Below are 23,651 nucleotides of genomic sequence, written 5' to 3' on the forward strand. Positions count from 1 at the left end.
ACAGGGGGCCCAGGCGTCCGGGCAGCCCCGTAGCCCTGAGGAAGGGGCCCAGGCGTCCGGGCGCCCCCCCCCCCCCGGCATCCCCGTTACCTTCAGAGCGATCCAGGTGAGCTTGCGGGGCAGAGAGAGAGCGGGTTAGGGGGGGCGGGGGGATCCGGGGGGATCCGGGGGATCCGGGCGGGATCCGGGGGGATCCGGGGGGGACCCGGGCGGGATCCGGGGGGATCCGGGGGGATCTGGGGTGGGGATCTGGGGGGGATCTGGGGTGGGGATCTGGGGGGATCCGGGGTGGGGATCTGAGGGATCCGGGGTGGGGATCTGAGGGGATCCGGGAGGGATCCGGGGGGATCTGGGGTGGGGATCTGGGGGGGATCTGGGGTGGGGGATCCGGGGGGATCCGGGGTGGGGATCTGAGGGGATCCGGGAGGGATCCGGGCAGGATCCGGGCTGGGGAGAAGCAGGGCAGAGCCGGGGGGACCAGGGGGATCGTGGAGGGGGGAGCCACAGGGATCCAGAGCGACCCAAGGGGGGATCCGGCGGGAATCCGGGGGGATCCGGGGGGATCCGGGGGGATCCGGGGGGCCCGGGCCCCGCTACCTGCTTGTACTTGCGGTAGCAGCGCTGGATCACGGCCGCCGCCACCTCCTGCTGCTCCTTCAGCCGCCGGCCCTGCGCGGGGGGGGACGGGGGATCCCGCTGCCCTGGGGGGATCCCGCTGCGCCGGGGGGATCCCGCCGCGCCGGGGGGGACGGGGGGGGTGAGGGACGGGGGATCCCGCTGCCCTGGGGGGATCCCGCTGCGCCGGGGGGATCCCGCCGCGCCGGGGGGAACGGGGGATCCCGCTGCCCTGGGGGGATCCCACTGCGCCGGGGGGATCCCGCCGCGCCGGGGGGGGACGGGGGGGGTGAGGGATGGGGGATCCCGCTGCCCTGGGGGGATCCCGCTGCGCCGGGGGGATCCCGCCGCGCCGGGGGGGACGGGGGGGGTGAGGGACAGGGGATCCTGCTGCCCTGGGGGGATCCCGCTGCGCCGGGGGGATCCCGCCACGCCGGGGGGGACGGGGGGGGTGAGGGACGGGGGATCCTGCTGCCCTGGGGGGATCCCGCTGCGCCGGGGGGATCCCGCCGCGCCGGGGGGGACGGGGGGGGTGAGGGACGGGGATCCTGCTGCCCTGGGGGGATCCCACTGCGCCGGGGGGATCCCGCCGTGCCGGGGGGGACGGGGGGTGAGGGACGGGGGATCCTGCTGCCCTGGGGGGATCCCGCTGCGCCGGGGGGATCCCGCCGCGCCGGGGGGACGGGGGGGTGAGGGACGGGGGATCCTGCCCCGCTGGGGGGATCCCACTGCGCCGGGGGGATCCCGCCGCGCCGGGGGGGACGGGGGGGTGAGGGACGGGGGATCCTGCCCCGCTGGGGGGGGACGGGCGAGGGACAGCGGATCCTGCTGCACTGGGGGGATCCCACTGTGCCAGGGGATCCTGCCATGGCGCCGGGGGTCCCAGTGTCCCGGGGGGATCCCAGTGTCCCGGGGGGGATCCCAGTGTCCCAGGGGGGATCCCAGTGTCCCGGGGGGGATCCCAGTGTCCCAGGGGGGATCCCAGTGTCCCGGGGGGATCCCAGTGCCCCAGGGGGGATCCCAGTGTCCCGGGTGGATCCTGCCGTGGCGCCGGGGGTCCCAGCGTCCCGGGTGGATCCCAGTGTCCCGGGTGGATCCCAAAGCAGCGCTAGGGGTCCCAGTGTCCCAGGGGGGTTCCCAGCGCCCCGGGGGGATCCCAGCGTCCTGGGTGGATCCCGCCGTCCCGGGTGGATCCCGCCGCCCCGGGGGGATCCCAGCGTCCTGGGTGGATCCCGCCGCCCCGGGGGGATCCCGCCGTCCCGGGTGGATCCCGCCGCCCCGGGGGGATCCCGCCGCACCTTGTGCCGGCGGACGGCGGCCTGGGACGACGCGCGCCGCCTCGTAGAGCTCGCGCTGCTCGGCTCCGAGAGCGTCGGCGGGGCGGCGCCGCCCGGGCCCCCCCCGGCGCCCGCCGCCCGCAGGAACTCGGCCCAGCCGGCGGCCGACGGCGCCGACGCCGACACCGACGCCGACACCGACGCCGACGGCACCGACCCCGGCGGCCCCGGCCTGCGGCGCGGGCGGCGTCGGCCACCGGAGCGGGCTGCCGGCCCCGCCGACCCCCACGTCCCCGCCGCGTCCCCGCCGCGTCCCCACCGCGTCCCCGCCGGCCCCACCACGTCCCCCCTGTGCCCCCCGCATCCCCACCGCGTCCCCACCGCGTCCCTGCCGCGTCCCTGCCGGCCCCACCGCGTCCCCCCTGTGCCCCCACATCCCCGCCGCGTCCCCGCCGCGTCCCCACATCCCCGCCGACCCCCGCGTCCCCACCGCGTCCCCGCCGCGCCCCCGCCGCGACCCTGCCGGCCCCACCGCGTCCCTGCCGTGTCCCTGCCGGCCCCACCGCGTCCCCGCCGACCCCCGCGTCCCCGCCGCGTCCCCACCGCGTCCCCGCCGCGACCCTGCCAGCCCCACCGCGTCCCCCCTGTGCCCCCACATCCCCGCCGCGTCCCCGCCGTGTCCCTGCCGGCCCCACCGCGTCCCCGCCGACCCCCGCGTCCCCGCCGCGTCCCCACCACGTCCCTGCCGGCCCCACCACGTCCCCCCTGTGCCCCCGCGTCCCCACCGCGTCCCCGCCGCGCCCTCCCCGCCGCGACCCTGCCGGCCCCCACCACGTCCCCCCTGTGCCCCCACATCCCCGCCGCGCCCCGCCGCGCCCCCGCCGCGTCCTCAAATCCCCACCGTGTCCCCGCCGTGTCCCCATGTCACCACCGTCCCCACCACGTCCCCATATCCCCACGGCGTCCCCACCACATCACCGCCATGTCCCCATGTCCCCACCATGTCCCCACCGTGTCCCCGCCATCCTCATCCCCGCCAGCCCCGCTGCATCCCCACCGCATCCCCTCTGAATCCCCATGTCCCCGTGTCCCCACCACATCCTCACCGTGTCCCCGTGTCCCTGTGTCCCCGCCAGCCCCGCCGCGTCCCCGCCGCGTCCCCGCCGTCCCCGCGCGCCCACCTGTGCCGCGGGGCGCCGGGCGGGCGGTCGACGCTCTCCAGGTAGGTCTCCAGCCAGGCCATGGCGGCGCTGAGCCCCCCTGGCGCCGGGGCTGGTGCCGGGGGCCGGCGCCGGCGCCGAGGCCTCGTGCTTGATCCGCTCCGGCGTCGCCTCGAGGATCTGCCGCGCCAGCGTCACCACGTCCACCTGCGGCGGCGGGCGGGCGGCGGCGGGGGCTCAGCGGCGGCCCGGACGCCGGGGGCCCCCGTGCCGGGCCGGGCCACGCTGCGCCGGGCCGGGCTGTGCCGGGCCGTGCTGGGCCGGGCCAGGCCACGCCGTACCTGCGGGATGCCGGCGGCAGGGTCGGGCGCCGGCACCGAGGCGCTGGAGCAGGCCGAGCTCCGCGAGCGCCAGCCGGAGCCGCAGCCGGAGCCGCAGCCGGAGCTGGAGCCGCAGCTGGAACCACAGCTGGAGTCACAGCTGGAGCCGGAGCCGCAGCTGGAGCCGCAGCCGGAGCCGGAGCCGGAGCTGGAGCCGCAGCCGGAGCCAGAGCCGGAGCCGGAGCTGGAGCCGTCCGACAGCTCCGAGGGCGACGAGATGCCGCTGGCGGAGCTGAGCCCTGCGGGGGGAGGACGGGGGACGGTCAGGGCACCCCGAGGGGCTCCGGGGGGGGGGACAGGGGAGCTCGGGGACGCCCCGGATGGACCCGTGGGACCTCGGGGATGCTCCAGCAGGACCTTGGGCACACGCTGCATGGATCCATGGGACCTCGGGGACACTGTGGATGCGCCTGGGGACGTCGGGGACGCCCCAGGTGGACCCATGGGAGCTCGGGGGACGCCCCAGTGGGAGCTTGGGGACACCCTGGAGCAGCTGGGGGACCTTGGGGACACCCTGGATGGACCCGTGGGAGCTCGGGGACACCACGGATGGCACCGGGGACACCACGGATGGCGCTGGGGACGTCGGGGACGCCCCAGGTGGACCCATGGGAGCTCGGGGACGCCGTGGATGGCACCGGGGACACCGCGGATGGCGCCGGGGACGTCGGGGACACCCCGGGTGGACCCGTGGGAGCTCGGGGACGCCGTGGATGGCGCCGGGGACGTCAGGGATGGTGCTGGGGACATCGGGGACGCCCCGGGTGCACCCGTGGGAGCTCGGTGACGCCGTGGATGGCACCGGGGGTCGCCGCGGATGGCGTCGGGGACGTCGGGGATGGCGCTGGGGACGTCGGGGGACGCCCCGGGTGGACCCGTGGGAGCTCGGGGACGCCGCGGATGGCACCGGGGACGCCACGGATGGCGCCGGGGACGTCGGGGACGCCCCGGGTGGACCCGTGGGAGCTCGGGGACGCCGCGGATGGCACCGGGGACGTCGGGGACGCCCCGGGTGGACCCGTGGGAGCTCGGGGATGCCGCGGATGGCACCGGGGACGCCACGGATGGCGCCGGGGACGTCGGGGACGCCCCGGGTGGACCCGTGGGAGCTCGGGGACGCCGCGGATGGCGCTGGGGACGCCGCGGCGGGCCGTACCTGCGTCGGGGGCGAGCGGGGAGCGGGCGCGGGGGGCGCCGGGGGGCGCGGGCGGGCGCCGGGGCGGGCGCCGGCGCCGCTGCAGCTCCTCGAGGCGGGCGGCCAGGGCGAGGTGGCCGCGGGCGCGGGCCAGGCGCAGCGGCAGGCGGCCCAGCGAGTCGGCGACGGCCAGCGCCCGGCGCTCCCAGCGGCAGAGCCGCTCGGCCGCCTCGGCGTGCCCCAGGGCGCAGGCCCACATCTGCGCCCCGGCCCGGCGGCAGCGGCGTCAGCGGCGCGCCCGGACGCCGGGGCCCCTCCGCGCCCGGATGCCGGGGACCCTCCGTGCCCGGACGCCGGGGCCCCTCCACACCCGGACGCCTGGGACCCTCCCGCACCCGGACGCCTGGGACCCTCCGCGCCCGGACGCCGGGGACCCTCCGCGCCCGGACACCTGGGAACCTCCGCGCCCGGATGCCGGGGCCCCTCCGCGCTTGGACGCCTGGGCCCCTCCATGCCCGGACGCCTGGGACCCTCCGCGCTCGGATGCCGGGGCCCCTCCACACCCGGACGCCTGGGACCCTCCGCGCCCGGACGCCTGGGCCCCTCCTCGCCCGGACGCCGGGGCCCCTCCGCACCCGGACGACTGGGACCCTCCGCGCTCGGACGCCTGGGACCCTCCGTGCCAGACGCCAGGGCCCCTCCACACCCGGACGCCTGGGACCCTCCGTGCCCGGACGCCTGGGACCCTCCGCACTCGGACGCCTGGGACCCTTCGTGCCCGGACGCCTGGGACCCTCCGCGCCCGGACGCCTGGGACCCTCCGCACTCGGACGCCTGGGAACCTCCGTGCCCGGACGCCTGGGACCCTCCGCGCCCGGACGCCTGGGACCCTCCGCACTCGGACGCCTGGGAACCTCCGTGCCCGGACGCCTGGGACCCTCCGCGCTCGGATGCCGGGGCCCCTCCGCGCCCGGACGCCTGGGACCCTCCGTGCCCGGACGCCTGGGACCCTCCGCGCCCGGACGCCGGGGCCCCTCCGCACTCGGACGCCTGGGACCCTCCGCGCCCGGACGCCGGGGCCCCTCCGCACTCGGACGCCTGGGAACCTCCGTGCCCGGACGCCTGGGACCCTCCGCGCCCGGACGCCTGGGACCCTCCGCACTCGGACGCCTGGGAACCTCCGTGCCCGGACGCCTGGGACCCTCCGCGCCCGGACGCCGGGGCCCCTCCTCGCCCGGACGCCTGGGAACCTCCGTGCCCGGACGCCTGGGACCCTCCGTGCCCGGACGCCTGGGACCCTCCGCGCCCGGACGCCTGGGACCCTCCGCACTCGGACGCCTGGGACCCTCCGTGCCCGGACGCCTGGGACCCTCTGCACTCAGACGCCTGGGACCCTCCTTGCCCGGACGCCTGGGACCCTCCGCGCCCGGACACCTGGGCCCCCCCAACTCCTGGGCCCTCTTCGCCCCCGGATGCCTGAGCCCCCCTTACTCTCTGCTGCCTTGGCGCCCCCCCCCCCCCCGCCCCCGGACGCCTGGGCCCCCCGAACGCCTGGGCCCCGGCCCCTCACCAGGGGGGTGCAGCAGAAATGGTCCACGTTGAGCGGGTCGATCTCGCGCTCCAGGTCCAGGCTCCCGGCAGCCAGCGTCCTGCGGGGGGGGGGCGGGGGGGGAATGGGGGGATCCGCACGGACCCGGCCCCCCCCAGCCGGATCCGATCCCTCCCCCCCCAAAGCCGGATCCATCCCCACCTCCATCCCCATCTCCATCCCCCCCCCGGCAGACCCGGTCACCCCCCCCCAGCCGGATCCCGTCGTTCCCCCCCCCCCGCTGGATCCAGCCCCGTCTCCACCCCCCCCCAGCCAGATCCCGTCGTTCCCCCCCCGCTGGATCCAGCCCCGTCTCCACCCCCCCCCAGCCGGATCCCGTCGTTCCCCCCCCCGCTGGATCCAGCCCCGTCTCCACCCCCCCCAGCCGGATCCCGTCGTTCCCCCCCCCGCTGGATCCAGCCCCGTCTCCACCCCCCCCCAGCCGGATCCCGTCGTTCCCCCCCCCGCTGGATCCAGCCCCGTCTCCACCCCCCCCCCAGCCGGATCCCGTCGTTCCCCCCCCCGCTGGATCCAGCCCCGTCTCCACCCCCCCAGCCGGATCCCGTCGTTCCCCCCCCCTGGATCCAGCCCCGTCTCCACCCCCCCCAGCCGGATCCCGTCGTTCCCCCCCCCGCTGGATCCAGCCCCGTCTCCACCCCCCCCCAGCCGGATCCCGTCGTTCCCCCCCCCGCTGGATCCAGCCCCGTCTCCACCCCCCCCCCAGCCGGATCCCGTCGTTCCCCCCCCCGCTGGATCCAGCCCCGTCTCCACCCCCCCCCCAGCCGGATCCCGTCGTTCCCCCCCCCGCTGGATCCAGCCCCGTCTCCACCCCCCCAGCCGGATCCCGTCGTTCCCCCCCCCGCTGGATCCAGCCCCGTCTCCACCCCCCCCAGCCGGATCCCGTCGTTCCCCCCCCGCTGGATCCAGCCCCGTCTCCACCCCCCCCCCCAGCCGGATCCCGTCGTTCCCCCCCCCGCTGGATCCAGCCCCGTCTCCACCCCCCCCCCAGCCGGATCCCGTCGTTCCCCCCCCGCTGGATCCAGCCCCGTCTCCACCCCCCCCAGCCGGATCCCGTCGTTCCCCCCCGCTGGATCCAGCCCCGTCTCCACCCCCCCCCCAGCCGGATCCCGTCGTTCCCCCCCCCGCTGGATCCAGCCCCGTCTCCCCCCCCCCCCCAGCCGGATCCCGTCGTTCCCCCCCCGCTGGATCCAGCCCCGTCTCCACCCCCCCCCGCCGGATCCCGTCGTTCCCCCCCCCCGCTGGATCCAGCCCCGTCTCCCCCCCCCCCAGCCGGATCCCGTCGTTCCCCCCCCGCTGGATCCAGCCCCGTCTCCCCCCCCCCCCCCAGCCGGATCCCGTCGTTCCCCCCCCCGCTGGATCCAGCCCCGTCTCCACCCCCCCCCAGCCGGATCCCGTCGTTCCCCCCCCCCGCTGGATCCAGCCCCGTCTCCACCCCCCCCAGCCGGATCCCGTCGTTCCCCCCCCGCTGGATCCAGCCCCGTCTCCACCCCCCCCAGCCGGATCCCGTCGTTCCCCCCCCCGCTGGATCCAGCCCCGTCTCCACCCCCCCCCAGCCGGATCCCGTCGTTCCCCCCCCCGCTGGATCCAGCCCCGTCTCCACCCCCCCCCCAGCCGGATCCCGTCGTTCCCCCCCCCCGCTGGATCCAGCCCCGTCTCCACCCCCCCCCCAGCCGGATCCCGTCGTTCCCCCCCCCGCTGGATCCAGCCCCGTCTCCACCCCCCCAGCCGGATCCCGTCGTTCCCCCCCCCGCTGGATCCAGCCCCGTCTCCACCCCCCCCAGCCGGATCCCGTCGTTCCCCCCCCGCTGGATCCAGCCCCGTCTCCACCCCCCCCCCCAGCCGGATCCCGTCGTTCCCCCCCCCGCTGGATCCAGCCCCGTCTCCACCCCCCCCCCAGCCGGATCCCGTCGTTCCCCCCCCCGCTGGATCCAGCCCCGTCTCCACCCCCCCCCAGCCGGATCCCGTCGTTCCCCCCCGCTGGATCCAGCCCCGTCTCCACCCCCCCCCCAGCCGGATCCCGTCGTTCCCCCCCCCGCTGGATCCAGCCCCGTCTCCCCCCCCCCCCCAGCCGGATCCCGTCGTTCCCCCCCCGCTGGATCCAGCCCCGTCTCCACCCCCCCCCGCCGGATCCGTCGTTCCCCCCCCCCGCTGGATCCAGCCCCGTCTCCCCCCCCCCCCAGCCGGATCCCGTCGTTCCCCCCCCGCTGGATCCAGCCCCGTCTCCCCCCCCCCCCCCAGCCGATCCCGTCGTTCCCCCCCCCGCTGGATCCAGCCCCGTCTCCACCCCCCCCCCAGCCGGATCCCGTCGTTCCCCCCCCCCGCTGGATCCAGCCCCGTCTCCACCCCCCCCCAGCCGGATCCCGTCGTTCCCCCCCCCGCTGGATCCAGCCCCGTCTCCACCCCCCCCAGCCGGATCCCGTCGTTCCCCCCCCGCTGGATCCAGCCCCGTCTCCACCCCCCCCAGCCGGATCCCGTCGTTCCCCCCCCCGCTGGATCCAGCCCCGTCTCCACCCCCCCAGCCGGATCCCGTCGTTCCCCCCCCCGCTGGATCCAGCCCCGTCTCCACCCCCCCCAGCCGGATCCCGTCGTTCCCCCCCCGCTGGATCCAGCCCCGTCTCCCCCCATTCCCGTCCCCCCCCCCCGATCCGTCCCCGCTTGCCCCGCCCGGGTCCCGTCCCTGCTCCCGGCCGTGCGCCCGTCCCCAGCCCCGTTTCCCGCCCCGCGTCCGCGTCCGTCCCCCCGGGGCCGCGTGTCCCTGTGTCCGCGCACACGTCCGTGCGTCCACATGCATGCCCGCGTGTCCGTGTGCGTGTCCGCATGTCCTTGTGCGTGTTCATATGTCTGTGTGTGTCTCCATGCGCGTGTGCGCGTGCCCCCCGCGTGTCCGTGAGTCCATGCGCATCCACATGTGCACGGTCACATGTGTCCGTGTGTGTCCGTGCACGTGTCTACGTGTATCCATGCGTGTGCGTGTGCGTGTCTGCACGTCCGTGTGCTGTGTCCACGTGTCTGTGCGCGTGTCCACGTGTCTGTGCGCGTGTTCACGTGTCTGTGCGTGTCCGTGTGTCCATGTGACCGTGTGCCTGCGCGTGCCCACGTGTGCACGACTCCATGCGTATCCACGTGTGCGCGGTCACGCACGTCTGTGTGTGTCCACGTGCGTCCGTGTGTCCGTGCACGTGTCCGTGCACATGTCCGTGTGTCCGCGCGCAGCTCCGCTCACCTCCAGCGGCGCAGGGTGTCGACGAGGCCGGCGTAGCCCTGCGCCGCGGCCAGGTGCAGCAGGCTCATCCCGCGGAAGGGGCCGGAGCCGGAGCCGGGGCCGGAGCCGGGATCAGAGCCGGAGCCGGAGCCGCAGCCGGGGTCGGAGCAGGGCCCGGAGCCGGGGTCGGAGCCGGAGCCGGGGCCGGAGCGGGGCCCGGAGCCGGGGTCGGAGCCGGGGTCGGAGCCGGAGCCGGGGTCGGAGGCGGGGCCGGAGCGGGGCCCGGAGCCGGGGTCGGAGCCGGAGCCGGGGCCGGAGCGGGGCCCGGAGCCGGCGCCGGAGCCGGGCCGCCCGCCGCGGGCCATCAGCGCCTCGCACAGAGCCACCACGCGCTGCTCGAAGGCGTCGCCCGGCGCCTGCGGCCGCCCGTCGGCACCCGGGGAAAAAACGGGAAAATCCCGGGGAAAAAATGGGGAAAAAATGGGTAAAAAAAACCCAGAAGAACCCTGGAAAACCGCCGCCGGCCCGGGGAGGATGGAGGGTCGGCGCCAGCCGGAGCCACAGAGCCAGCAGCGCGCGGGGCCCAGGCGTCCGGGCGGCGCGCTCACCTGGCCAGGGTGGGGGGGGGAGGAGGGGGGCCGGGGCCCAGGCGTCCGGGCACCGCGGCACGCTCACCTGGCCCGGGGGGGGGGTCGCCGGGGCCCCCCCGCGCCGCCGGGGCCCCGGCCGCCATCTCGGCCAGGCGCTTCTCCATCTGCTCCAGGCGCTCCAGGATCGACATCCGGAACTGGCTGTCTGCGGCGGGACGGGGGCCGTGAGGGCCCAGGCGTCCGGGGGCCCCCCCACATCCCCCCCCCGCCCCGCTGCGAGAGGGCCCAGGCGTCCGGGGGCCCCCCCACATCACCCCCCGCCCCGCTGCGAGAGGGCCCAGGCGTCCGGGGGGCCCCCCCACATCCCCCCCCGCCCGCTGCGAGAGGGCCCAGGCGTCCGGGGGCCCCCCCACATCCCCCCCCGCCCCGCTGCGAGAGGGCCCAGGCGTCCGGGGGCCCCCCCACATCCCCCCCCCGCCCCGCTGCGAGAGGGCCCAGGCGTCCGGGGGACCCCCCACATCCCCCCCCCCGCCCCGCTGCGAGAGGGCCCAGGCGTCCGGGGGGCCCCCCACATCCCCCCCCCTGCCCCGCTCTGAGAGGGCCCAGGCGTCCGGGGGACCCCCCACATCCCCCCCCGCCCCACTGCGAGAGGGCCCAGGCGTCCGGGGGGCCCCCCACATCCCCCCCCGCCCCGCTGCGAGAGGGCCCAGGCGTCCGGGGGACGCCCCACACCCCCCCCGCCCCGCTGCGAGAGGGCCCAGGCGTCCGGGGGACCCCCCACACCCCCCCCCGCCCCCCTGCGAGAGGGCCCAGGTGTCCGGGGGCCCCCCCACACCCCCCCGCCCCGCTGCGAGAGGGCCCAGGTGTCCGGGGGACCCCCTGCACCCCCCCCGCCCCGCTCTGAGAGGGCCCAGGTGTCCGGGGGACCCCCCACACCCCCCCCGCCCCGCTGCGAGAGGGCCCAGGTGTCCGGGGGCCCCCCCACACCCCCCCCCGCCCCGCTGCAAGAGGGCCCAGGTGTCCGGGGGACGCCCCACACCCCCCCCGCCCCGCTGCGAGAGGGCCCAGGTGTCCGGGGGACCCTCTGCACCCCGCCCGCCCCGCTCTGAGAGGGCCCAGGCGTCCGGGGGACCCCCCACATCCCCCCCCGCCCCACTGCGAGAGGGCCCAGGTGTCCGGGGGCCCCCCCATATCTCCCCCCACCCCACTGCGACAGGGTCCAGGCATCCAGGTGACCCTCTGCACCCCCCCCCGGGGGGCCCAGGCGTCCGGGCGCAGAGGTAGGGCCATGGCAGGGTCCCCCCCCCCCCCCCCCCCCGGGGGCCCAGGCGTCCGGGGCCCCTCACCGTCCAGGGAGAGCCAGTCCGCGCGGGCGCTGGGCAGCGGCGGGACGCTCCGGGCCCGGTACTCGAAGGGCGCCGGCGCCGAGAGGAGCCGGGCGGCGACGGCCACGCGCAGGGCGGCCAGGCCGGCCTCGTGCGCTGCCGGAGCCCGAGCCCGAGCCCGAGCCCGAGCCGGAGCCGGAGCCGACACGGGGACAGGGACGGAGCCGACACGGGGACGGAGCCGGAGCCGGAGCCGGAGCCGACACGGGGATGGAGCCGGAGCCGGAGCCGACACGGGGACGGGGACGGAGCCGACACGGGGATGGAGCCGGAGCCGGAGCCGACACGGGGATGGGGACGGAGCCGACACGGGGACGGAGCCGGAGCCGGAGCCGACACGGGGACGGGGACGGAGCCGACACGGGGACGGGGACGGAGCCGACACGAGGATGGAGCCGGAGCCGGAGCCGACACGGGGACGGGGACGGAGCCGACACGGGGACGGAGCCGGAGCCGGAGCCGGAGCCGACACGGGGACGGAAACAAAACGGAGGTGGAGACAGACACGGAGACGGAGCCCGATGGAGAAGACGCAGACGGGGACAGAGATGGAGCCGGAGGCAGAGCAGGAGCCGGAGACGGAGCCGGCATCAGCGCGGAGCCCCGTCCCGACGTGCTGCCCCCCGGCCCGGCCCCCTGCCCCATGCCGGCCCCCCGCCCCGCCCCGGCCCCCCGTCCCGGCGCTCACGGGGGCAGTAGCAGCGCAGGACGCCCGGCTGCACGAGCGCGGCCGGCACGGACACGCGGTCGAAGAGGCAGCTGTAGGCGCCGGCGCCGGCGGTCCAGGGCCCCGTGATCAGCACCTTGACGCCGCCCTGGCGCGGCCGGGCCGGGCCGGGACCGGACCGGACGGGACGGGACGGGACGGGACGGGACCGGACGGGACAGGACGGGACGGGACGGGACAGAGTGTCAGAGCACCGATCCCGTCCCCATCCCCGTCCCGTCCTCATCCCCGTCCCATCGCTGACTCCATCCCTGATCCCCATCCTGTCCCCATCCCCCTCCCCACCCCCGTCCCCCTCCCCACGTCCCCCTCCCCATCCCCTCATCCCCCTCCCCGTCCCCTCCCCGATTCCCTCCCCGCCCCCCATCGCAGTCCCCATCCCCGATGCTCCGTCACCGTCCCAAACTCTCATCCCCGACGTCCGTCCCGATCCCCGATCCCGATCCCCCACCCTAACCCCCGGTCCCCACCCTCAGCCCCCACCTCATTCCATCCCCAATCCCCGACCCCCGTCCTGACCCCTGACCCCCATCTCCAGTCCCATCCCCGTCTCCACCCGATTCCACCCCAATCCCAATCTCCTGCCTTGACCCCAAATCCCATCCCCAGCCCGCCCCGATCCCAACCCCATCCCCAATCTCCATCCCGGTCCCTGATCCCCCGTCCCAATCTCCATCCTCGATGCCAAATCCCATCCCCATCCCGAACCCCATCCCAAATCCCATATCCCATCCCAAATCCCATCCTGATCCCGAATCCCCTCCCGAATCCCATCCCTATCCCAAATCCCATCCCAAATCCCATCCTGATCCCGAATCCCATCCCAAACCCCATCCCAAATCCCATCCCCAAATCCCATCCTGATCCCAAATCCCATCCCGAATCCCATCCTGATCCCGAACCCCATCCCGAATCCCATCCTGATCCCGAATCCCATCCCAATCCCAAATCCCATCCCACATCCCATCCCAAATCCCATCCCGATCCCGAATCCCATCCCAATCCCAAATCCCATCCCACATCCCATCCCGAATCCCATCCTGATCCCGAATCCCGTCCCGAACCCCGTCCCGATCCCGAATCCCACCCCGAATCCCATCCCAAACCCCGCCCCATCCCGCCCCCCGCGCTCACCTCCGGGTACGACCACTCCGGGGAGAAGTCGGTGATGGAGACGAGCGCGGTGGCCTCCGTGGCCTCCGCAGCCTCCGCGGCCTCCGCGGCCTCCGCGGCGGCCGGGCCGGGGCTCCGGGGGCTCCGGGGGCTCCGGGGGGCCGGCGGCTCCGGGGGGCCGGCGGCTCCGGGACGCTCGTAGCCGCCCTCGTCCGGTGGCAGCTCCGGGACGAGGCCGTCGAGGGAGAGGCCGAAGGGCAGCCTGGCGGCTCCGGCGCCGGTGCCGGCTCCAGGCGGCCCCCGCGGCGCCGGGCCCCCGCCGCCCGCCGCCTCCATCGGCGCCTCCCCCTCGTCCGCGGCGCGGGCCGGCTCGCCGGGCTCCGGCGGGCGCCCGGCGCCGCGGGGCAGGTACGGCGGCGGCGGCGGCGGCGCGGCGGCCTCGGCCTCGCAGCCGTACGTCTGGCCCCGCTCGGGGCTGTTGAGGAAGCAGTCGGGGTCGAAGGCGGCGGCGCCCGGGCCGGGCTCCAGCGCCGCGTCCAGGCCCGGCGCCAGCACCAGCGCCAGCCCGGCGGCGCCGGGGGCCGCGGGGGCCAGCGCCGGCCCCCCCCCCGCCGCCGCCGTCGCCCGTCACCAGGTGCTGGCTCGGCGTCAGCGCCAGCGGCTTGTCCGGCACCGGCGGCAGCGGCGCGGCGGCGGCGGCGCCCGAGCCGCCCAGCCCGGCCATGAGCAGCACGGGCAGCCCCGCGGCGAAGGCGACGGCGGGGACGTCGGGCGGCAGCGCCAGCCCCGGCGAGGGCTGCGTGGTGTCGGGCGACGACGGCGCCTTGGGCGGCTCCGGCGCCGGTGCTGCCGCCGCGGCGGCTTCGGCCTCGCGGGCGCCCGGCTCCATTTTGGGCGAGATGATGCGGTGTTTGGTGCTGCTGCACTTGTGCCCGGCGGCGCCTGCGGGCGGGCGGTGAGGGCGGTGGGGCCGCGCCGTGCCGCGCCGCGCCGCGCCGTGCCGTGCCGCGCCGCGCCGCGCCGTGCCGTGCCGCGCCGCGCCGGCGGGACTCACCGAGGCCGCGGGAGCAGAGGCAGGCGTGGGTGCGCGGCGCCGGCCGGGCCTGCTGGCTCTCCAGCACGTGCTGCACCACCTGCTCCAGGGAGAAGGCGCCGGGGCCGCCGCCGCCGTTCCCGCACGTCCACTTGATGCCGTGGACTGGGGGGGGGGGGGGGAGGGGGGAGGCATCAGCATGGTCCTCTGCCGGCATGGCGCGGCCCCCCGGCACGGCACGGCCCCCCCGGCACGGCACGGCACGGCCCCCCCGGCACAGCGCAGCACGGCCCCCCCAGCACGGCATGGGCCCCCCAACACAGCACGGGCCCCCCCGGCGCGGCGCAGCCCCCCTGGCACAGCATGGCCCCCCGGCACGGCACGGCCCCCCCAGCATGGCACAGCATGGCCCCCCGGCACGGCACGGCCCCCCTGGCACGGCACGGCCCCCCCCCCGGCGCGGCGCGGCCCCCCCGGCACAGCGCAGCACGGCCCCCCCAGCACGGCACGGGCCCCCCAGCATGGCACAGACCCCCCGGCGCGGCGCAGCCCCCCCGGCACAGCATGGCCCCCCCGGCATGGCACAGCACGGCCCCCCTGGCACAGCACAGCCCCCCAGCACGGCGTGGTCCCCCCCGGCACGGCACGGCCCCCCCCCCGGCACGGCGCGGCCCCCCCCCCGGCGCTCACACATGGGCCGCAGCTGGCTGACGAGCTCCTCGCGCGACCACTGGAGCCACTCGCGGCGGTCGGCGGCGAGGGCGCAGAGCGCCGGGCCGCAGCCCTTGCCGCACTCCTCCATGGCCGGCACGTTCAGGTAGTGCACGAGCACGATGTCGGGGTTCTGCGGGGCGCCGGACGCCTGGGCCCCGGGAGCGGGGGGGGGCCGGACGCCTGGGCCCCGGGAGCGGGGGGGTGGGGAGGCGCTGGACGCCTGGGCCCCGGGAGCGGGGGGGGGGGGGCCCGGGGAGGGTGGGGGGGGCCGGACACCTGGGCCCCTCCCGGAGAACATATAAGGACACCCAGGTCCCTCTCAGGGCTGTTATGGGGGGCGGGATCAGGACCCCTGGGACCCTGCTATGGGGCTGTTGTGGGGGGGTCAGGACCCCTGGGACCCTCCTATGGGGCTGTTGGGGGGGGTCAGGACCCCTGGGACCCTGCTATAGGGCTGGGGGGGGGGTCAGGACCCCTGGGATCCTCCTATGGGGCTGTTGGGGGGGGTCAGGACCCCTGGGACCCTGCTATGGGGCTGTTGGGGGGGGGTTCAGGACCCCTGGGACCCTCCTATGGGGCTGGGGGGGGTCAGGACCCCTGGGACCCTCCTATGGGGCTGTTGTGGGGGGGTCAGGACCCCTGGGACCCTCCTATGGGGCTGGGGGGGGGTCAGGACCCCTGGGACCCTCCTATGGGGCTGTTGGGGGGGTCAGGACCCCTGGGACCCTCCTATGGGGCTGTTGTGGGGGGGTCAGGACCCCTGGGACCCTGCTATGGGGCTGTTGGGGGGGTCAGGACCCCTGGGACCCTCCTATGGGGCTGTTGGGGGGGGGTCAGGACCCCTGGGACCCTCCTATGGGGCTGTTGGGGGGGTCAGGACCCCTGGGACCCTGCTGTGGGGCTGTTGGGGGGGAGTCAGGACCCCTGGGACCCTCCTATGGGGCTGTTGGGGGGGTCAGGACCCCTGGGACCCTCCTATGGGGCTGTTGGGGGGGGTCAGGACCCCTGGGACCCTCCTATGGGGCTGTTGCGGGGGGGAGGTCAGGACCCCTGGGACCCTCCTATAGGGCGGGGGGGGGGGAGCCAGGACCCCAAGGCCCCTCCCATGAGATGAAAGGGGGGCGTCAGGACCCCAGGGCCCCTCCCACGGGGTAAGGGGGGGGGCGTCAGGACCCCGGGGCCCCTCCGGAGGGGCTGGGGAGGGGCGATCGCCCCCCCGGGCCCCCCCCGCCCACCCGCCCCCCCCCCCGGTACCTGCAGCAGCCAGTAGCAGCGGCGGTGGAAGGTGGGGACGATGGAGGAGTGAACGTAGCAGCCGTAGAGGCACTGCGGGGGCGCGGGGGGGCGTGGGGGGGCGGCGCGGCGGGGGGGCGGCGGAGCCCCCGGCCCCCCCCCGCCCCCCCGCCCCCCGCCTACCTCCACGCCCTGCACCTTGAGCTTCATGTGGTCCTCGCGCGTGGTCTTGCCGTCGCGGCGCTTCTTCCAGCAGTAGCCGTCCTTGCGGTACTTCACCTTGCGGCGGTTGTAGAGCAGCAGGGAGCCGTTCCGCGGCCTGCCGGGGGGGCGCGGGGGGGTCACAGCCACGGCCACGGCCACGGCCCGGCCACGGCCACGTCATGGCTACGGCCCCGCCACGGCCCCGCCACAGCCACGGCCCTGCCACAGCCATGGCCACAGCCACAGCCACAGCCACAGCCACAGCCACGGCCCCACCGCAGCCCCACCACAGCCACGGCCCCACCATGGCCCCGCCACGGCCCCCGCCACGGCCCCTGCCACGGTCCCGCCATGGCCACGGCCCCACCACAGCCCCACCACGGCCCCCGCCGCGGCCCCACCACAGCTACGGCCCCACCATGGCCCCGCCGCGGCCCCTGCCACGGCCCCGCCGCAGCCCCACCACAGTCCCGCCATGGCCACAGCCCCACTGCGGCCCCACCACGGCCCCACCACAGCCCCCGCCGCGGCCCCACCACAGCTACGGCCCCACCATGGCCCCACCACGGCCCCACCATGGCCCCGCCACGGCCCCTGCCACAGTCCCACCACGGCCCCCGCCGCGGCCCCACCACAGCTACGGCCCCACCATGGCCCCCGCCACGGCCCCCGCCACGGTCCCGCCATGGCCACGGCCCCCACCACAGCTACGGCCCCACCATGGCCCCCGCCACGGTCCCCGCCACGGCCCCTGCCACGGTCCCGCCATGGCCACGGCCCCACCACAGCTACGGCCCCACCACGGCCCCTGCCACGGTCCCGCCATGGCCACAGCCCCACCGCGGCCCCGCCACGGTCCCGCCGCAGCCCCCCCATGGCTACGGCCCTGCCACGGCCCCGCCGCAGCCCCTGCCACGGCCCGGCCACGGCCCCCCCATGGCTACGGCCCCGCCACGGCCCCACCTCGTCCTGGGCGCGCAGCACAGCCACTCCTCGTGCTTCTCGAACGTGATGAGGTAGGAGGCGATTTCCTGCCGCGGCGCCGGCGGTGAGGGGGGGGCCGCTGCCGCCGCCACCCCGGCCCCGGGGGCCCCATCACCCCCTCCCCATCCCCAGGGTCCCCACCGCCCCGGCCCCCCGGCCCCATCGCCCGGCCCCGGGGGCCCCATCACCCCCTCCCCATCCCCAGGGTCCCCACCGCCCCGGCCCCCCGGCCCCACCGCCCGGCCCCGGGGGCCCCATCACCCCCTCCCCATCCCCAGGGTCCCCACCGCCCCGGCCCCCCGGCCCCACCGCCCGGCCCCGGGGTCCCCAGGGTGCCCATCGCCCCGCTGTCCCCGTCACCCCGCTGCGCCCGTCCCCCCGCACCCCACTGTCCTGGTGTCCCCCCCACGCCCCCGTGTCCCCCCCACGCCCCCGTGTCCCCCCTGCGCCCCCCGTGTCACCCTCACGTCCCTGCCGTCCTCGCGTCCCCCCATGTCCCCCCGCATCCCCCCACATCCCTGAGTCCCCCGTGTCCCCCCACGTCCCCACACCCCCCCATGTCCCAGGTCTTCATGTCCCCCACGTCCCCCCCGCATCCCCCCACATCCCTGTGTCCCCCCGTGTCCCAAGTCCTCATGTCCCTGTGTCCTCCCGCGCCCCCCCCACATCCCTGAGCCCCCCGTGCCCCGGTGCCCCCCGCGCCCCCCCACATCCCTGAGCCCCCCGCGCCCCGGTGCCCCCCGCACCCCATCCCTGAGCCCCCCGCACCCCGGTGCCCCCCGCGCCCCCCCACATCCCTGAGCCCCCCGCGCCCCGGTGCCCCCCGCGGCCCCCCACATCCCTGTGCCCCCCGCACCCCGGTGCCCCCCGCGCCCCGGTGCCCCCCGCGCCCCCCACCTCGTTGGTGTTCCAGCGCAGGCGCTCCGCGGGCAGCGCGGCGCACTGGGGCAGACGCTCCACCAGCTTCCGCGGCAGGAAAACCTTCAGGGGGCTCCTCTCTGCGGGGGGGGGGGGGCAGTGGGGGGGGGTGAGGGGGCGCCGGACGCCTGGGCCCCCCCGCCCCCCCCCCGGCTTACCCGTGGGCTCGGCGCTCTCCTTGCCGCTCATGGTGGGGCCGGGCCGGGGCCGCCCTCAGCGCGCGGCCGGGGGGCCGGGGGCCACGGGGGGGGGGCTGCCGCCTGCGGCGACGGCGCCGTCACCCCCCCGCCGGAGACACCCTGACATCGCCCCCCCCCCGCGGTGTGACCCCCCCCCCGTCATCCCCCCCCGGCGGTGTGACCCCCCCACCGACCCCCACGGCAGTGTGACCCCCCCACCGACCCCCACGGCGGTGTGACCCCCCCCATAACCTCCCCCCGGCGATGTCCCCCCCATCACGCCCCCCACAGCGGTGTGACCCCCCCATTACCCCCCCGTGGCAGTGTGACCTCCTGTCACCGACCCCCGTGGCAGTGTGACCCCCCCCATCACCCCCCCACGGCGATGTCCCCCCCCGTTACACCCCCCACAGCAGTGTGACCCCCCCCATCACCTCCCCGCGGCAGTGTGACCCCCCGTCATCCCCCCCCAGGGCTGTGTGACCCCCCTCGCCCCCCCCCGGCAGTGTGTCCCCCCCCCGCTGGCCCCCCCGCTGTGTGACCCCCCATCATCCCCCCCCAGGGCTGTGTGACCCCCCCATCACCCCCCACGGCGATGTCCCCCCCCGTTACGCCCCCCAACAGCAGTGTGACCCCCCTCGCCCCCCCCGGCAGTGTGTCCCCCCCCGTCGCCCCCCCCGCAGTGCCCCCATCATCCCCCCCGCAGTGTGTCCCCCCCCCCGCTGGCCCCCCCGCAGTGTGACCCCCCATCATCCCCCCCCGCAGTGTGTCCCCCCCCCGCTGGCCCCCCCGCAGTGTGACCCCCCATCATCCCCCCCCGGCAGTGTGTCCCCCCCCGTCGCCCCCCCCGCAGTGTGTCCCCCCCCCGCTGGCCCCCCCGCAGTGTGTCCCCCCATCACCCCCCCCCGCAGTGTGTCCCCCCCCGTTGCTCCCCCCCGGCAGTGTGTCCCCCCCCCGTCGCCCCCCCCGCAGTGCCCCCCCCCCCCCGACGCAGGCGGCGGCACTGGGGCAGCCGGGGGGGGACGCGCCGGGGGGGCTGCCAGGTCCCGGCCCCCCCCTTCCCCCGCCCCGCCCGGCCCGGCCCGGCCCGGCCGCGCCCCGCGGCCCCGCCGCACCTGCCGGCACCGGGGGGGCGATGGCGCCGCCGCTGCCGCTGCCGCTGCCGCTGCCGCTGCCGCCGGGGCCGGGGCCGGGGGCCGCCGCCGGCCGCCATGTTCCCGCCCCGCCGGGGCCGCGCGCTGACAGCGCCGCCGGCGCGTGACCTCAGCGCGCACGGCGGGGCGGGGCGGGGCCTCCGCGGTGGGCGGGGCCTCCGCGGTGGGCGGGGCCTCCGCGGTGGGCGGGGCCTCTGCGGTGGGCGGGGCCTCCGCGGGGGAGGGCGGGGCCTGCGCGGGGGTGGGCGGGGCCTCCGCGGGGGTGGGCGGGGCTCCCCGCCCGTGGCCCCGCCTCCCCCGAGCCGTTGGGCCCGGTGCTGCGAGCTCGTTTCGGGGTGCAAAGCGGGGATTTGGGGCGCCGTGGGGCGGGAGCCCCGGGAAGGCAGCTGCCGGCCCCGCGCGAGACGGGACCCCCCCGCGCGAGCCGGGACCCCCCCCGTGCGAGACGGGACCCCCCGTGCGAGACGGGACCCCCCCCCCCGTGCGAGACAGGGCCCCCCCACGCGAGCCGGGACCACCCCCGTGCGAGACAGGACCCCCCCCGTGCGATCCAGGGCCCCCCTGTGCAAGACGGGACCCCCCCCCGTGCGAGCCGGGACCCCCCGTGCGAGCCGGGACCCCCCCCCCGTGCGAGACGGGACCCCCCGCGCGAGCCAGGACCCCCCCCCGTGCGAGACGGGACCCCCCGTGCGAGCCGGGACCCCCCGTGCGAGCCGGGACCCCCCCCCGTGCGAGACGGGACCCCCCGTGCGAGCCGGGACCCCCCCGTGCGAGACGGGACCCCCCGCGCGAGCCAGGACCCCCCCGCGCGAGCCAAGACCCCCCCTTGCGAGCCGGCGCAGCCGCCGTTTTCCGTGCGGCGGAAACCGGGGAGCCGCGGTGGGGGGGGGGGGGCACCAGAGTTTAATCGCGGGAGGGGCCGGAGCGCTCCGGGCCGGACGACGGCGGCAGCGCCGGGACGGCCGGTGCCGGTGCCGGTGCCGGTGCCGGTGCCGGCGCCGGCGCCGCTCACTCCTCGCGCCGCCCCTCGGCCCAGGGCGGCTCCGGCGGGCGGCAGCTCCGGGGCGGCGCGCGGAGGGCGGCGGCGGAGAGCGGCGATTCCCGGCGCCCGGAGCGCCGCGGCGCCGCGGCGGCCTGCGGCACGGCACGGGCGCGGCGGTCACGACGCGGCTCCGCCGCCCCGCTGCGCCCGGCTTTCGCCCCGTTTTCCCGGCCCGCCGGAGCTCACCTCCGCGCCGAAGGGGTCTCCGGCGGGCTGCGGGCGCCGGCTCCAGGCCGGAGGCTCCGCGCTCGGCATCTCCTCCGCGAGGACGACGGCGGCGGCGGCTCCGGGCCCCCGCGCGCCGTATCCGCCCCACATCCGCCTCTTCAGCCTGCGCGGGGAGGAACACGCGGCATCGCCCGGAGCGCCCGGAGCCGGCTAAAGCCGGGGGAAGGCGGGAACGCGCCCGGATTTTGCCGTCTTACTCGTCGACGCTGCTCTGCCGCCTCTTCAGCTCCTCGAGGTGGGAGCCGACGCGGCCGGCGCGTCCCGGCTCCGGGCGCTCCCGGCGCCGCTTCCGCCCGCACAGCTCCCGCGGCGAGGGCAGCGCCTCCGCCTGCGGAGCGAAGGGGCCCGGGGCGGCTCCGCGCGGCGCCGGCGTTTCCCAGGCCTCTCCCGGCGGAGACGCTCCCGCCGCGGGAAGCGCGGCCGGCGCCCCGGGGCCGGGAACACGCGGCGGCTCCGCGCGGCTCCCGGCGCTCCTCGTCCCCCCCCCCCTCCCCCCCGGCAGGCGCCTCGCGCAAATCCGCCTTGGAGCAGGATTTCCACCTCCTTGCGGGGCCCAAAAGACTGCGGCAACAGCTGCTAATTAGCGGAGGGGTTAATTACAAACAGGGCCTTTAGGGCCGTTAGCAGCTTGTCCTAAATCCCGGCTCCGGCTCCGGCTTCGCCCGGAGGCGCCGCGGGCCGGTTCTGGGGCGGGGAGGGCGGGGACGGCGACGAGGCTCCCGCTAAACGCGCGGAGCGGGAGAGGGCGGAAGCGGGCTGCTCCCGCGGCCGCGGCCGCCCCGTCCCGGCTGCTCCCCGGTCCCGTTCTTCTACCGGATATTGGCGCCAGAGAGAGGGAGACCTGCGCGCGCGGCTCCACGTGCGCCGGGAGCGGGGGATTCCCGTGGCATCCGTCCATCCAGCAGCGGCTGAAGAGGCAAACGGGCGTTTTTGGTGCCGCGGCGGGCGGCGGCTTGTGGTTTCCCCGAGCAGACGAGTTTCATTAACGATTCCCGGAGGGAAGAGTTAATCAGGGAAAAGCAGCCCGAGGGCCGGGAGAGCGGCTGCACGGAGCGGGCCCCGGCGCCTCCGCAGCGTCCCGGCTCCGCAGCCGGACGCTGCCGCCCCGCTAATTGCGCCGCAAACGGAGCGAATCCCCCCCCCCCCCGCTCCCGCCCCGCGGCGCAGGATCCGTCTCCGGCAGCGCGGACGCGTTCCCCGCTCCGGCCGGGCGCCCCGTTCGTCCGCCTCCCCCTCCACGGCGCGGCTCTCCGGGGGAAGGCGAGCGGAGCGCGGGCGGCCCCGGGGCCCCCCTACCTGGCCGGCGGTCGCGGCCGCGCCGGGGACGCGGGGCGCCAGGCGCTCCGGGGTGCCGGCGGCTCGGCCCCGGCCGCTCTCCGTCTGCTCACCGTCTCCGACTGCCTGCAAAGCGAAGCACGCGCCGGGCTGCGGGGCTCCGGCGCGAGCCGCGGGGCTCCGGCGGGTTTTTGGGGTCGGAAAGGCCAGGTTGGGGCAATCCGCGGGCCAACGGTCGCCGCGGCGTCGGCCGCTCCCGGCGCTGGCCCCACCGAGGGCGGTGCGGAGCTACCGCAGCTTCGAAGCAGCCAGACTTAAAGGCGGATTCTGCACCTCGGCGTCCCGGGTGCAGAACGGGGAAGGGAAAAGGGATTTTCCTCGCGCCGGCGTTTCCGGGGCGCCGGCACCGGCAGCAAACCGGGCCGAACGGGAAAACCGCGCTCGGAAACACGGGAACGGGGACAGGAGCGTCGCACGGGGCGGCGCGGCTGGACGCAGAGCGGCCGGGCTCCTGCCGGAAATCAGAGGCAGGTTTTTACCGAGCAGACGGATCAAAGATCGGATAAACCGGCAAGAACGCTCCCCTTTCCCGCCCGCCCGGGGCGGAGGACGCTTTAACTCAGCAAAACTCCGTGGATTGGGGGGAAAAAAAGCCACAACGGTTGCTGTTTTTTTTCCTTTTCCGGCCAGCGTTACGCGCGAGCTCGGATTAAAACATCTCGTGTATTTTCTCTTTTTGGGACCTTCAAACCCGCGTTTTCTTAACGCGAGGCGGGGAGCCGTTACGCTCGTCCCAAACCGAAGGGAACGGGTGAGAAGGGGACCCGGAGGAGCCGCGCGGGGCCCGGCCGCCCCCGCGCCGGCGCCTCGAGCTGCATTCCCGGGGCCGGTGTTGCTTTACGGAGCCGTTCGGTTTAACGGCGCTTCCCCGCTACCCAGGCGGCTCCTTCCCCTCCGCGGCAGCGACGCGGCGTTTCGCCTCTCCCCACGGCTTTTTTTTTATTGTATTTTCTTGTTTTTTTCTCCCTTCGTCGCGGCAGGCGCGGAAATCGCTGGGTTCGGCCGCGGCGGAGGGGAACGAGGGGGAACTTGGCGCCGGCGCAGGGCTATTCCCGTCTCCCGACTCCGCCGTGCCACCTCCCGGGGAGGCTTTCAAGGGGCCAAACGTCCTTCCCTGCCGCGCCCCCCCCTCCCTCCGCCCGCTCGCCAGCGCCGCGTTTCTCCCGGCTCGCGGCGGCGATCCCCGGGCTGCCCTACCTGGCGGAGGGGCCGAAGGCGGCGGGCGGCCGGCGCTCCATGGCGCGGGGCTGCCGGCGGGACGCGGGGAGAGCCGGAAAGCGGCGGGGACGTGCGGGGGGGGACGGAGGGAAAGGGGGAGAAAAGTGAGGGAAGAGCGTGAGGGAAAAGTGTGAGGGGAAATGGAGGGAAAATGGAGGGAAGAGCGTGAGGGAAAAGTGTGAGGAAAAAAGGAGGGAAAATGGAGGGAAAAGTATG

At 77.4% G+C, this 23,651-nt stretch overlaps 1 protein-coding gene across 1 annotated transcript; it reads right to left on the bottom strand.

Annotated features, from left to right (window-relative positions):
• Positions 1–3: 3 nt before the first annotated feature.
• On the bottom strand, positions 4–18,535 carry LOC134154289 (calmodulin-binding transcription activator 2-like; the record flags this gene model as incomplete). The annotated part of the gene is given in 24 exon segments (XM_062601040.1): positions 4–111; positions 598–669; positions 1,914–1,937; positions 1,939–1,976; positions 1,979–2,124; positions 3,057–3,259; positions 3,394–3,508; positions 3,998–4,276; positions 4,666–4,826; positions 6,138–6,216; positions 9,400–9,794; positions 9,874–9,986; positions 10,054–10,173; positions 11,315–11,449; positions 12,042–12,168; positions 13,215–13,541; positions 13,825–14,135; positions 14,248–14,391; positions 14,917–15,070; positions 16,195–16,266; positions 16,357–16,492; positions 17,341–17,408; positions 18,259–18,359; positions 18,438–18,535. Coding segments are annotated over 24 exon segments (3,459 nt in total), but the record flags the coding sequence as incomplete, so codon positions are not given.
• Positions 18,536–23,651: the final 5,116 nt, after the last annotated feature.

This window comes from Rhea pennata, unplaced genomic scaffold, assembly GCF_028389875.1.
Source record: "Rhea pennata isolate bPtePen1 unplaced genomic scaffold, bPtePen1.pri scaffold_200, whole genome shotgun sequence".
NCBI lineage: Eukaryota > Metazoa > Chordata > Aves > Rheiformes > Rheidae > Rhea > Rhea pennata.